We start from the raw sequence: 15,414 nt of genomic DNA, 5'->3' as shown, positions 1-15,414 counted from the left end.
GAGAGTTGTATTTGTTTGCAGAACAGTCTGTCCTTGCACTTTTTAAGGAAAGCCTACCTTTGCATTACTTGGGTGTTGGTAGCTTTTCTCTATGGGGTATGTTCTTCAGTCAGGCGGCTCCAGCTTGTCCTTCCACCATTTTCTGTCATGGTATCATGATGTTTGTCATTCTGGCATTGGCTAGGCCTTCCAACGGCTTATTTTAGCATCACTACTCTCAACCAGGGCTGTCTGTGCTGGCAGGCAGCACAAGGGTTAGCCCGAGATCTGCCAGGAGGAAGGGCCATGTGTCTCATAGAGGTGTTCAAACCTTATTGATGAAATCCTGCTGCAGTGAAGCAGCACAGGAGGTAACACAGCAGTGAGTGAAGACGTATGTCCAAGATACAGACTTATATCCACTGATAAGCTGTTTGACAAGTATGCTATGCCATGAAATAGTGCTGCATCAGACTTCAGCTTGTCCCAGAAATGCATATATTACATAGAAATGCTCAACTGCTCCAAAGAGCTCAGTAAGCCTGCCCAGCATCACTGTTGTGGTCTCCATGTGAGCTGGGAGAAGGAAACTTCAGTTTTATTCATCACGTTGCAAAAGAAAGCTCAGTACTGCATTTGCATTAATTAAGGCATTCAGTATTACATAATCAAGACCACCCCCATTAAATGCCTGCAGGTATTTACATAATAAAACACTGCCTACATATTAATCGGAAAGGAGATCTGGGAGGAGAAGGCTCAATAGCATAGGTTTCCCAATCTATTTGGAGTGATTTGTTGAGTGGATTTCCAGTAGGAGCATCAGAGTTTTCCAGCTGATGCAGAAGGTGCTGTGGCTTCAAGCTGGTTTTGAACAGAGCTTGAGAACAGAGCTATTGGACATTGCAGACAGGTCTAGCTCCTTCACAGCGCTTGCACAACGCATGCATGGGAGGAGGACTTCATGGAGTTACTGCCATTGCTGCTGTTCAGATGGGAAATTCATATTAGAGTTCATAGCAAAATCTGGTAGCTGTTCCCAAGGGCTTGGTAGCTTCGCAGGACATTTGATTTCGATCTCTTTTAATTCTTCCCCTGCAGAATGACTTCTGCTAAGATAGGCAGGAAGGTGAGTTGAAGACTGAGATGGAACCAAGCAGGGAGTCAGTGCTGCAGGACATGGCAGCTGTGGCAGCCTTAGTGGCTGTGTGGGGATCGATCTGAACTATCTGGGATAGCTCAAGAAGAAGACTGAGATGTATAATGAGTCCATTTGCACGATACAGTCACCATCAGCTTTCCAGATTCACTGGGGCTAACTAATTGCAAAGCTCATCTGAACCTGAACTGCAAACTTCAGGAGCCAGCTGAGCTGAGGCCACAGGAGTCCTCTGAGGTAGAGACAAACCTCACTTTGGTTTATCCTCATCTTTAAACAGAGATCAGTCAACCATGGCTGATCAAGTCACTGCTAAATATAACCTAGCTGTTGCATAAATGCACGATTTCTTTTTCTTAAATGGCACAAACTATCTATTGGACTTCCAGGATGGAAACTTAAACCTCTAAGTGAATTATAATGGGCAAAATTGAGCTAATCTGACAGTGCCTGCTAAGCCTGGGCTTTAAGAGCAACGACTCAAAACAGGTTACTTATTTTTTCCACAACTTCTTTTGTGATTAAACATAACGACGTTTTCTTTTTCCAACCTGATACTCTGAAATAAAGCACTGCCTGTTGTGCAAGCTCAGCACAGGTTTTTCTTCCTGGTTTTCCATCTCACACCATCTCTTCCCTCTCCAACTGAGAGCTAGTTCTTGGCAGTTCTTTTGTTTCACCATATGTGCAATTAGCTTTAACTCCTTGAAAAGGAGCTATCAGGGAGTGCAGAAGCTCTGAAATCAGCCTTTTGCAAGAACACAGACACGGCACAAAAGGAATTGGACTTTCACTACTACAGTTTAATTAATGGGCTTCATGTTGTAATTTATTACTGGAAATATCATTAGAAGTGATGTAAACACTTTGCTAAGACAGCTCACTTGCTGGATATATGTGTAAAACACAAGGACTTGCAGTTCCTGTTGGGTTGTTCAGCAGTTCAGCATGCAGAGTGGTGCCTGTGCTCACACGGTGGCTTGCAACGCCCGCTTCTGTCCCCGATGCTGTGGCCCATCATAACCACGCTGAAATCCATTTCCCAGTTCAGAAGTAGATTTGTTGCTTCAGCAAGTAATGTGTCTGCTCTCAGCTGCAGGACAACACAAGGAGAGTGGCAGGGGAGGTTCAGGTTGGATATTAGGAGAAATTTCTTCTCCAAAAAAAGTGGTAATGCATCGGCACAGGGAGTGGTGGGGTCACCGTCCCTGGGGGTGTTCCAGAGCCATGGGGATGTGGCACTGAGGGACGTGGGCAGTGGGCATGGTGAGGATGGGTTGGGGTTGGATTTGGTGATATTGGTGGTCTTTTCCAACCGTAATGATTCTGTGATTCTATGAGGCATGTATATTGATGTGGTTGGGTGCAGTGGTCCCATACCCAGTGCTAAATGTGGATGAGTTCTTGGCCTTTTCTCATAGCACCTCTGTTGCAGAGTCTATAATTGGGAATTTTTTGTTGTTTTTTTGCTTTGCTTTTCTGTTTTCCCTTTACCTTCTCATTCTCTCTGCTTTTATTAACTTCCAGGTCAAATAATTATCAGATTTCATAATGAAGTATCCTTTTATCCTGTAATTATACTGCATGTGCTCTTTTAGACTTTTTCCTGATGGCTTCATCTTTTAGGTGATACATCATGAAAAAACCTTGCTGTAATGATGTATCACACTAATAATATAGTAATACCTCATTGGAGTGACAGAGCGATGGTGATATATTAATGTGATAGAAAGCACTATAATGCTATAAAACTTAAGATAATGTTCACCCAGCAGAGCATTTCATTTAATTATAGGATGAAATATGTTTTGCCCATTTAATCATCAGAACCTGGGGACAAAGTCATCAATACTGAGATCATCCGGGACACCGCGATGTCAAGGATGACAAAACAGCACATCGGATGAAATTGGGTTAAGGAGAAAATACTGTACTCTTTACTTAACAGTTGCTAATTGATGGTCTGCTCACTGCAGAAAGGAAGCTAAACAACCCTAAATTATTTTCCAATAGAGTCAATGAAGGTCATCAAGGCTTTTATTTCCCAGGTGCTAAGGCGTCTAATTAACTTTCTCCCATCCCTGAGATGCAGCCAGCCAGAAAAAATAATCAAAGAAGATGTATTGTTGGTACTGTTTTACAATGCACGGGGCATGTGTGCAGCACCAATTTAGGACCCAGATCCTCATCCAAAGCCTTCTTTTTTAGTCCCAACATCTGTTTTGATGGCATAAAGATTCATTTTGAGATCCCAGAGCTTTTCATCCCTTATTTTTAGAACCCAGCAAGATCCAAAGCTGTCTTTTTGTAGCCTAAACTTGGAAATGTGTTTGGGAAATGCTGTAGAATCCTTTTTTCTCTCTGGGGATGTGGCCAAGGGCTGCTTACACTGATTAAGCTGTGGAAAACTTCATCAAGGTTAACCACTTCTCAGTGGTTACCTCATCAGTGTTTTCAGACAGTTTTTCTCTGGCCTGTCCCCTTGGTCTGTTAGGTTTGTTCACTGTCCTGTGTGAAGCTAAGCAATTTCTTTAGGTGCCTTTCTTGACAAGTCATAGAATTGTAGATCCACAGAATGGGTTGGATTGGTAGGAATCTTACAGATGACCCAATTCCAGCCCCTGCATGGACAGGGTACCCCCCAGCTCAAGATGCCCAGGGCCAATCCATGGCCTGGGACACCTCCAGGGATGGGTCACCCACAGTTCTAGGCAGCAGTGCCAGTGCCTCACTGCTATCTAAGAATCTCCCCTTAACATCTAACCTAAATCTCTCATCTCTTTGATTAAAACCATTCCTCTTCATCCTACGACTATCTGCCCATATAAAAAGTTGTTTCCCAGTTCTTGCAAGGCATTTGAGAGGAGAAAAACCGTGTTGTGCAGCAGGAAAGTATTTGGTGGAAAAGTCTTCCCAGAGCTTGGAGGAACTGTAAAATCACAGAATGGTTTGGGTTAGATGGGACCTCAAAGATCACCCAGTTCCAGCCCCACTGCTGTGGGCAGGGTTGCCAACGACTAGACCAGACGGTCCTGGAAGCCCTCAAGCTTGGCCTTGTATGCCTCCAGAGATGGGACATCCACAACCTCTCTGGGCTGCCTGTTCCAGTGCCTCATCATCTTCTGAGTGAAGAATATCTTCCAAACATTTAACCTGAACCTCCCCTATTTCAGCTTAAATATATTTCCCCTTGTCCTGTCACTGTCCACCTACATAGAAAGACAATCCCCCTCCTGTCTGTAAGTACTAGAAGATCACAATTGTGTCTCTTCAGAGCCTTTTCTTCCCCAAGCTAAGCAGTCCCATCTCCCTCCACTTTTCATCATAGGAGGGATGTTCCAGCACTCTGATCATCTCTGTGGCCTCCTCTGGACCAGCTCCAACAACTCTACATCCTTGTGCTGGGAGCCCCAGGCCTGGACACAAGGAGTGAGTGCTGTTACCCTGGGGGTACCCGGATGCTGGGTGCACCTCCAGCATTGATCAGGCAGCAAGCATCAGCCCTGGCTCATTCAGCTTTCACATGCAGTTGAAGAACAAACTCTCATCGACTGCCTTGGGCTGTGCCAACCACGTGGAAGTGGGCAGGTGGGCTTCAACTGCTTGGTTGGTGAAATGGTGAATTGCTGCAACTGCTCAAAAGGTTTCAGTGCCAATGGCATGTGTGATTCATTGATAATATGAAGAATCTTCTAAATAAGACCCAAGCCTTCTGCAAGTGATGAGCAGTCTGGAGCTGCTCTTTCAGATGTGACACTTCTCATCTCTTTTCAGGCAAATCCAGATAAAAAGAGCTGGTTAACTTCCCCACAGCAGCCCATGGGGCCGTATCAGACGCCTCCAGATCCAGACACATATTCAGGGCTTTGTTTATCTGGCTATTATACATAGTAGATGACACATCTAATAGATGCACTTGATGCATTTTTCATAATACCCGTGTTTGTTTTTCAGCTCGTTTAGCCTCCCTGCAGCCCCTGCCCCTTTCTCTCCCTCGGGAAAGATTTGATTTTTGCTCTACTTACTTTTCCCACCGCATTAGGCGATAACGTGGACGAGCAGAAATCGCATTGCCTCATGGGCACGGGGCCAACTCTACGAAGACAAACTGCCAAACAGCATGAGAAAAGGAAGTGCCTAGCATGCTAATTATGGGCACGGTAGGAAGCATGTCAGGAACCAGAGGAGGAGGGTAACTTGCACTGCCTGTTTGGGACCTCGAGATGATTTTTCTGTCAAGACAAGTGGCCCCATCCTGTGGGCTGGTGCTCAGATACTAATTCAGATGAATTGCGTGGCTACAGGCGTTGTCAGTCTGAGAACACCACCTCTTTTGAAACATCAAAAGTCAAACTGCAGAAAACAAGTCATGTGAATCTGAGCCTTACGTAGTGCTCAGGAAGTCCTTCCCAAGTTGTTCCTGCCTTGTGCACAGGGCAGCTCCCTTGCTGGGAGCTCTAAGTGCAAATCCTGCAGCTGGGAGCAAAAAGCGTAAGGCAGCATCCCAAGGAAGAGAGGCATTGTGGGGCCAGCAGGAGGATCCAGAACCCTTCTCCCTAGGAAAGAGAGAAATGGAGGGAAGGAAAATGAGATTCAAGCGCTGTATCTGCTGTTTCTTGCTCAAGTCAGAGCCTTTTACATTGTTTTAACTTGATTTCCAGTGCTTAATTATTCTAACAGAGATAACCCATACTCCCAGTGTGATTTACTGTCTCTTTTTAAACATCTGGGTCACAGATATGCTCAGTTAATTAACGTGCTGAATACTCCTCATTTGTCTGCTGGATAATAGATTGATTCATAATTTAAATAAGCAGCTGTGTATATCTTTCCCCTGAACTATGAAAGGCAGGCCGCTGTCATTCATCTCCTTTTCACTCCTGAATTTAAATATGTTTAGGGAAACATTGTAGTGGGGGCTCTTAAACACTGCAGATGCAGGAACCCTTTGTGCATGGTGCCATTACAGTGCCAGCTGCTTCCCAAAGCCCCAGCCCCCCCGGCCTGGCTCTGGCAGCATCCACTGCAGCACCCAGGGCTGGATGGCACTCGTGCTGGTGATATTATGGCAGTCAGGTGTGGGTCTGAGCCTTTGCTGCAGTGCTGAGCTGTGGGAGATGTTTGTGTTTGCATTCCTGGGTAACAGAGCCAGTGACATGTTGCCCTTTGGCTGATGTTGAGGTTGCTGTAGGGCTGTGCCAGGTGCACCAGTGGCATTGCTCCCTAGCAAAAGCAAGACTGGATTGGCAAGCACATGAGCAGCCACACTGGGCCAGCATGACCTCCAAGCCAGTTGGGTTCAGCCAAGATTCAAAGCCAGGAGAAGGCTGCCCTGTGATTTAAGGCTTTGAGGCTCAGAATCCTCCTCTCCCTCTCCCTCTCCCTCTCCCCCTCCCCTCCTCTCCCCTCCCCTCCCCTCCGCTCTCCTCTCCCCTAGTTCCTCACCTGCATCTGCAAAATAAACTGAATAGGAGAGAAAGGCTGGAGGAAGAGTTATTCTTTTATCCTCATCAGTTCTACTTTCTCCATTCATCATCCTCACAGATTTTTCCTTGGGCTCTGACATGGTTGTCCTCTTCTGTATAGCGTACAAGTGATACTTCAAAGATACTGATGGTCTTTTTCCCCTCCTTCCCCATCCCAGCTTGCACGCTACACCAAGGAGGGGTTCCTTCACCTTGGTGCCCTTGGGACCACAACGCTCCTGCCAGACACCCGCTGCCTGGTGGACAATGTGAAGAGCCGCTTTCCCCAGCTCCTCGACTGTGACAAGGTCAAGAGCAGCCTTCATAAGCGCTGGAATTTCATCCAGGTGTGTTATGGGTCTGCCATCACTGCTTCTCCTCTTTCCCAAAAACATGGGCTGGCAGTGGCAGAGGTTGCTCCACTCAACCCCTTTGATTATTTTGGAAATGATTTTATTGCTTGAATCTCATTATTGATCCATGAAGCATTGTGTGCTTTCCAGCCTGCAGTGTGTGGTCCTCACTTGCTCCAAAGGCATCCCTGTGTCTTGAATTCTTTTTTGTTTTCTTCATGTCTTTAACTGTAGAATGGTGCCATCCTGAACAAGGGAACAGGGCGCTGCTTGGAGGTGGAGAACAGGGGAATGGCTGGCATCGATCTGATTCTTCGCAGCTGCACAGGACAGAGGTGGACAATTAAAAATTTCATCAAGTAAAGAGTGGAGAAGTCAGAGAAGTTTCACCTGAAAGATGGCTGACTTGGATCTATCCATCTGGACTCCTTTGGAAAGGACAAAATATCAAAACAGAGCTTTATTCATGTTATTAGGAGAGGACATGGTGGAAATGGGCATCTGTGTCTTTATTTTTATTGTATATTAGTCTCCTGCAGGTGATTTCAACCGTGTGAAATTGGGGCAGAAGTCCTATTTTCTTCTGGCAAGCACTCTAAAAAGTACCACTTATTTCTGCTGGAATAAGTGTAATAAGCTCATGCATCCTTGTGAGCATTTCATTGGCAGGGAAATGCTGTCTTCCCACATGACTCCAAGCTCTCCCAAGACCCAGCCAGATTTGTACTGTGATTGAGGACCCTACATATATCTGCATGGCAAGAGTGCAAACATGTCTGCTTGTGAAAGGAAGAGGTTGCCAAGCCACAAACAAGCTGTGTTTGAATGATGTGGCATCTTGCTAGCTCCATTCTCTCTTCTCCCTTTCTTGCTCCTGCATCCAGCATCCCCTTTCTTGAGTCTGGGAGAAGCAAAGCTCTCAAAGACACTCTGATAGATCCTGTAGATCTCTCCAATCCCCCATCACAGATGTCATTACATGAAATGCAGTTGAATAAGAATCCTGAGCTCCTGTTGTCCACTGCCCATTGCCCACTTGCTGCTGTTAGCCAAACCAGCCCCATGCGGTCCTGGCCCTTCTTTTCGTGGAGACCCTAAGTGAAAAGCCCCACAGTTGGTTGCCTGCCCATTTTAGGGTCTTTTGGATGCATGGCTTGTTAGAATTAACCCATGGCAGCCCAAACATTGCACAGCAGGCTGCCAGCTGGGAACTTGCCCCTTGGGGACCCCCTGTTACCCCTTTTTTTGCTGTTTTCAGATGGATGTGCTGATGTGTGCAAGAGTCTGAGGGCGGGTCATGTGAGTGAAAGTCCCACTCAGGCTTCCCTCCCATGGAGGCCATAGGGTTTGTTTTTAAGGCATCTTTGTCTCTGAGTGAAGACATAAATAGTGGTGGTCTCCTTTCCTCTGTAGTGGTATCATTTTCTTCTTGAGCCTCAAACACATCTGTCCTGCCTGCTCAGCTTGTTTCTGTAGTGGAGCTGATGTAAGGGAGGGGGAGAGACCAATAAACGGTGACTTGCCTGAAATTCTTCATGTTGAAGTCACTTAAGGCTTGTTAACATGGTGGGACGATCTCATCTGGTTTTTCTGACTCGCAGTAATCCTGGGAATCAAATCTATCAAATCTATCAAATCTATCGTGGGAGTGGGTCCTGGTAGACACCAGGACTAACTGGAAAAGGGAAACGTTGCCTTGAGAAGTCGTTCCACATGGATGTGGGACTAATGGGCGGCTACAGGCTTTGCTGGGTTGAGAAGGGAAGCCAGCCCATCTCCTGTCCTTCTCACAGAATAATATTCTTTCTGGTTGCCCTCTGGCTAGGGTGCACTAAAATATATTAATATATGAGATGTATGTGTAAATATGTTTCCCAAAGATGGGATGTGCACAGAGTTGTTTGCTGCGGAGCACTCATGCCTGTCTTCCATTTGCATCGGGATAGTGCTACCTGGGTGTTAAACGAGTTTAATTTTCAGTGCCACACAGCAGGTTTATGACTGATGTTTTAGTAATTTATTGAACAGAAACAGATCTATTTCATTGTTCCTTCTACAGCATCACATTTGGTTGTTCACTTACACGTTGCAAGACGTTGGAGTTGTCTCTGGGTTTTCTCCCTTGCCTTCCATCATGCAGTAAAACCTCTTGTTGTCCTGAATTGCAAAGTAGGGACTCAGTGTAGAATTTTGCTCTTACTCACAGTTACATCATCTCTCGTGTAATAAATCTAAGCACTTATGAAACAGACACAATTGCAATGTCTTTAGGTGCATGAGACATTTCCCCTCCGTTTGTTGCTGCCTTCTAAGAAAAGCCATTTGCCATTGAAGAAGAGTCCAAGAAAGTGTGGGGGATTTGAGACAGCTAGTGGCCAAAATGTAAAATTCCCATTTAATCAAGCAGTCAGTTGCTGCCAGCCATCAGTGGAAGCCACACACTGTGCATCATTGGGAAAAGCCTGCATGTTCTGGAGGGGCGGGGGAAAAAGGAATCCTTTGGATGTTGCTGTGCTATCACTCATGGCTCTCAGCTCCGCTCTAGTCCTGCCAGTGCTCAGGGCGCCGGCAGATGGGCTTTGTCACATTTAATCGTGGTGGTGGAAGGTGCCACTGCCGCCAGCCTTCCATCTGCTGCTGGAGGCTCCTGTCCCCTCGCTGTCAGCACTGAGGAGCCGTGGCTGCCGTAATTGGCAGGACGTGCTCCTCCAGCAGGCGGGGATTGCTCTGCTCAACCATGGCACTGTTGGCCGAGGTCACGGCACGGCAGTATGTGGTGATGTCCTTTGTGAGCTTGCTCGGGTGATCCCAGTGATCCCGATCTCGGGTGATACCGTTGGTGATGGGCTCTGATTCTTCAAAAGCAAAACGCCGGAGATGCATTTCCTTCGTGCAGCGTGAGGAAGGCAAAAGCCTGAATGTCCCAAAGGAAGGGGGTGTGGGAATGAGTGCTTCACTCCAGGACCCTCAGGTGGGGAAGAAACCTTGTCAAGATGATTTCCTTGTTCTCACTGCTGTACGTAGAGTGCATGAAAATGACTGAAAAGTGGCAAAACCGGGATTAAAATGGAGAATTTTATCTGCTGTGTGCGTGTAAGTGCAGTTCTGTTCTCACACTGGTCTGTGACATGCAGAGATGATTGCTGAGGCGATGACCTGAGGTCTGCACTCTCCTAAACCTTAGAAATCTGTCTTAGGAATCTGGATCTAAATGTTGCATCTTGCGCTTATCTCTAATAATAATGTTAATTGCTTTAAAAAGTGATATCAAAGTGGTTCTTATTAAATATATGATTTGAGCCTTGCCTCTTGAGTGATTTTAAAAAGATTCACCGTTGATGAGATACAGAGGCAGTCATTCTTCTCCGTTACTCAGTTAATAGAAAAGTGCTGCTGTCTTAATGGAACTTCCATTTTATAAAGAAATGGAAATGAAGGAGAAATCAAGAGAGATGGCCGGTGCAGATTAACCTCCCATTTCATTCATCCATGCTGGCTGCCACTCACCAAGATAATGCAATTACATTCAGGAAGTTAAAAAGAGACATTACATGGTAAAACAGCATCGCTTGCAAATGTACACAGAGTGGATGCTACTGAAAGTAACCTGAAGTTTGAGGTACAGCTTAGACCCCGTTTCTTGCATCCATGTTGTCCTAAAATCCAGGCTGGCTGGTGATGTGATGTCCCTAGGAGGGCAGTGAGGTGTGGGTAGATACGGATGGTAGGAGCTCTGTCTGTGTGTGCACCCTACAGCAAGGGCACTGTTGCTGTTCTTAGGAGCCAAGGACACAGCAGGCTGCTGGAAATAGTCCAGGTGAGTGTGGCCTCCAGCACTGAGCTCATTTCTACAGAGCATGGGGAATACAGCTCCAGCATGGAGCATCCAGTCCACAGCCACTGCTCTTCAAAACCTACCACAATGGTAGAAAATCCATATTCTTGTTGCATGCATTTGGCAGTCCTGATAGCAAAATCTCTCTGCTTGAGCAGGGAGCTGTTGGGGCACTCATGCACTGCTGATGGGTACGGACTGAAGTGCTCTGCAGGCAGGGTGAAATGGGCTGTTTGGAAAATCTTCTTTGCAGAAGAAAAACCAGCTTGCATTAGGTTGGGAAGTGGGGAGAGGGAACATGAGCACTGGAATCCCAGCTGGCTTTCAGGGACATTGAAGCATTAAGGGCTGTTGTGTCAAGTGGTGAACCAAAGCAATCTGGAGATGGTCCCTTTAATGCTGGAAGAACTTGGTGCCAGTTTGGGGGCCATGAATCCTTGAATCCCCATCAGAGATGGAAAGATACGGTGCCAAGCTCTTCTGGCTTTTTTACTGAATCATAAAATTGCATCACATAATTGTAGGAATTGGATCATCAAGTCCAATCCCCCTGAATGTCCCTGTCTCATAGCTTGGGTGATGCCATGTTTCTGGAGGAGGTGGTTCCTGAAATCACTGCTTCTGTACATCAAAAAAGTCCCAAATTATTAATGGCTTCAGGTCTTCCTACAGGTAGGAGCCACACGACATTCCCAGACCAATCGAAGCCGCTCAGGTCACTCAGGTCTTCAGCAGTCAGTGCTGGTGGGACCAGGATCCAGGCAGAGCGTTCTGCTTAGAAGCAGAGTGACAGCATCTTTCCAGCACCACTGTCAAATGAAACAACACAGCAGGAATGACAAACCTGAAATTCAAGCTCAGCAGTCTCCACTTAACCCAGGATCCCTGGGGGAGAGCAGCAGGTTAGGTGTCACATCCCAGGGGGATGGCTGTGTTAAGTCCCATTGCCACCTCAGCTGGGTGCAGCTCTCCTGACCCCCAGATGGGGCTTAGGTTCACACTGGTGGTGCTTAGCACACGGGAAAATACCAATCCAGGCATTAGCTGTGGTTATCACCCAAAGTGCTCAATGCTTTATTCTGGATGCATGCAGGAATTGCTGCCAAGAGCAGCTATCCTGGTCTGTGTCAAGTGTTATTCCTCTGGCAGAAGACAAAATAGCAAGAAGAAAGATTTTATAACCCACAGAGCTTTCCAAGGAGAAGTTTCTTATTTTATTCCCATCTGGTGGCTCCGAGACATGATGTGTAATAGCTTTCCAAATATATGTCCTGGCTATTGTTGTTCTAGGTTTTATTGTTATAGGCAAGAATTTCATAGATAGGCAAGAACCTGCATAGGAGCTAATTCTTACAGTGCTCTTCAGAATCACAGCCGGGAGGAAAATAACAGCAGAGTGGGGTCAAGATGATGTGCTGTGCAGAGACTGGGATTGGCACCCAGCTGTAAGGCAGTAAGAGCTGCTGGCACTAGAGCAGAGCAGCACTCACCAGGACGCTCTGAGCCTCACACCCTCCCCGGACAGGCAGAGGTTCCCTGGGTGTCCCCATGATCTTCTGCAGGTCCCCTCCTCGTCCCATGGCATGGGATGGCAGCAGACAGAGCTTGCCGGGAGTGCTCCATGCATTCTGCTTTCTCCCTCCACTCCAGCCTCAGCTCACCACCACCTCCATTCCCATCACGCTTTCGGCTTTGGTGCTATTTTCGTTCTCTTTTTGTCTTTTATGACTGTCACGCTCCAATATAAAGGAGGGAGACGAGGTTCTTTATATGTATATGTACACCCGATGGTGACATTAAGACACAACGGGTCAAATGTTAGCCCAACCAGTTTATTACAAATACTAGTTGCTTAGGGATCTGGGGAAGGGAAGGTGGGCGATAGAAAGGAGATGAAAAGCAAGGAGACTTGGCAGAAAGCAAGAGAGATATAATCACCACCGTGGATCCAGAGAGGTTCGTAGTAGGTGCGTTGATCTCAGGAACTTGTGAGGTCACCGCGGGGGATGGCAGCCAGCAGGCCAAGGGGTCCGTCCTACGTCTCCTCGGGAGTTCTCCTCAAAGATTTTTTTCTTTGGGAGTTCTTCTCCAAAGTTCATTGCTGAAAGCTCTCCCCCCAAAATCCTTAGTTCAGTGAAGGCCTTTTATCCCTCATTTCTCAGGTGTTTTTTCCTTTTCTCTTTGTGTGACATGTCTGGCCCAACAGATAAGCCAGCAGTGGATGCTGCCTTCATTGCCATGCAGGAGCATTGCTGTCTTTTTGTGGTGGTCAGCTTCTCCAAGCCTACCCCCCCCAGAAAAGACTATTAGCACCTATTTCTGCTTATCTTTACAACCATAAGCAGAGACAGTGGCACCATAACACCCATCCAGATAACAGTTATCACTCAGTTATCACTCAGAGTCTTGTCACCAGAAAAGGTCTTACAAAGCAAACTTTGAGACAAAGGAAAACAGTTTCTGTCTTTCACAATGACTGTCCTGTTTTACTTTTTGTGGCTGGGGCTGCCTTACATTCCTGTCTTTGCTCTCAGCAGGAGGTTGCTCTGTCTCTGTCCTTGCTTGCTCCTTTATTCTCCATGTGCTTCCTTCTGTTCGCTCTCTTTCCTTTGCTGTTTCATTTGATTGCTTATTTCTCCTGATCTTTTTTTTTTACTTTCTTATTCTTTCCTGTTTCATCTTTTTTTTTTCCTCTTGCTTTGCTTTCCCTGTATTCTTGCTCTCCCACCCCATTGTTTTGTTCACTGTACATCATTTTGCTATTTAGATTCCCTATCTCCCATTTTCTTCTAACAGGTTTCCATTTGGAGCTGGAACCCAGGCAAGCCATCTTTTTTCTTTCTCTAAATTTTAATCACAGTGCTCATTGGGCAGACCTTTGTTTTATTGCTTGTACATAGCCATCAGCAGAGCACGTGCCATCCCACCTCTGCCAGCTGTGCAGAGTTTGACTAGTAGTAGGGTTAGGGTTAGGGTAGAGAGTAGATGTTAGATAGTTAGGGTTTAGGTAAGGGTTAAGATTATATTAGAGGGTAGATGGTTAGGGTTGTGGTTAGAGTCACAGTAGATGGTAGAGAGTAGATGGATAGGATTGGGGTTGGGGTTAGGGTTAGTGTTGGGCACTGGTTGGGCACCTGTTGGATGGCCAAAGTGGTGGTTTCCAGTCCTTGAGTCTTCTCCAACATAAATCTCTGCAGACACTGGGGGAATCCTGCTTTCAGGCAGCGCAGATCTGAAGACACGTCTTTCTGAAGCAGTAGGATGAACCTGTGGCCCTCCACTGAGAGGACTCACACAGAGGGAAGGGGAAAGGGGTTACAGGTAGAGGTGGATCTGAAAATTAAGACTCACTGTGGGCTGTGATTTTTAATAAGGGGAAAAAATACCACACAAGTCCTCCACAGTCTTCCCCAGAATGAGCTGAATTAGAGCAGAAGGAATGCCCAGAGCCTCCTGTCCTGTGCTACAACAGTGGTGGGGCCATGAGTATGTCCCACGTCAAGGGAAAAAGATATGGAAGGCAAAACAACCAGGAAAGTGAAACGACAGAGACTGGGACAGAATCAGTCAGATGAAAAATGGGGAAATGTCTGGGCTGCAGCCTCCAGGGTTGCAGCCTCTGTCTCTGCCAACAACAGAGGTGCCCCACACAAAGTGGGACCAGGGAAGCAGTCAGCCCTGCATGCCCAGCCTGAACACATGGCCATGGGTCTTTGCAGGATATGTGGGATCCCTGACCCCATCCTGGCAGATGCTTTTCCCATCTGCTCAAAAAATAAATGAACTGCAGCTTCCATGCTCTCCAGCCCCAGAGCATCACTACTTCTCCATCACCCACCACTGGAGCCGAGCATCACTCCCAGCTGTGTGTATCCTGCTGGGAGAGCACGGCCAGGGGCACATAGCTGCCAACCTTGGCACTGCCAGGTGATAGAGTGGTCCCGCTATAAATCATAAACCCTATTAATTATAGGCAATCTATAGAGCAGGGTCACGGTCTCACATTTACTTTCCCACTAGAATAATTCCATTGACCTCCCCTGTTTAAGTGTAACAGCTCCTGCTGAGCTGCTTTGTTGCAGTTGATAGCAAGATAATTATAATCCCATCAGTGGTTAAACTGTTTCAATAGGCAAAAGACACACACTTCAGCCTTTGATGGATATCTAACAGCTCCCAGAGATTTGATATTAATCAGCTGCTATCTCAGGACTGTTGGGAAGCAAGTGATCGCTGACAATAGTTGGCGAGGGAAAACATGTTTTTTCAATGATGCACATGTAGAAAAATAATGCTCTGAAAGCAGAGTGCTTGCGGGTGCACCCCAGAGCTGGCAGTCACCTGCTCCTGCCCAACTCACTGAGAGCCCTCTGCTCCCAATTAGCACCAGTGCTCTTGCTGTGGGTAAGGGAATGGTGGTGATGAGTTGATGGTTGGACTAGCTGATCTTGGTGGTCTTTTCCAACCTCAACCCAAGAATATCTGCATGGCCTGAGGAGAGGAGGGGGCTCTCATCCTCAGCAGTGAGTTATTTCACGGCCAGAGTGGCATGGTGGGGATTGAAATGTTACTTAATTGCTTGTGAAATCAATGTCCCTCCAAGTATTTGAGTCCTTCCTGGGA

The 15,414-nt window shown here is 46.6% G+C and overlaps 1 protein-coding gene across 1 annotated transcript in view; it reads left to right on the top strand.

The window, feature by feature from the left end:
* Positions 1-8,574, top strand: part of GALNT17 (polypeptide N-acetylgalactosaminyltransferase 17) — a 180,157-nt gene extending 171,583 nt beyond the window's left edge. Inside the window, exons 10-11 of the mRNA XM_065731702.1 lie at positions 6,783-6,950; positions 7,191-8,574. Coding sequence (XP_065587774.1) covers positions 6,783-6,950; positions 7,191-7,319 — 297 coding nt within the window. The 3' untranslated portion in view covers positions 7,320-8,574. The remainder of the gene's footprint in view (positions 1-6,782; positions 6,951-7,190) is intronic.
* The last annotated feature ends 6,840 nt before the right edge of the window (positions 8,575-15,414 follow it).

This window comes from Cyrtonyx montezumae, unplaced genomic scaffold (genome assembly GCF_038088225.1).
Source record: "Cyrtonyx montezumae isolate F1298 unplaced genomic scaffold, pur_monq_1.0 scaffold_15, whole genome shotgun sequence".
Classification (NCBI taxonomy): Eukaryota; Metazoa; Chordata; class Aves; order Galliformes; family Odontophoridae; genus Cyrtonyx; species Cyrtonyx montezumae.
This window is presented reverse-complemented; position numbering and strand designations above follow the sequence as displayed.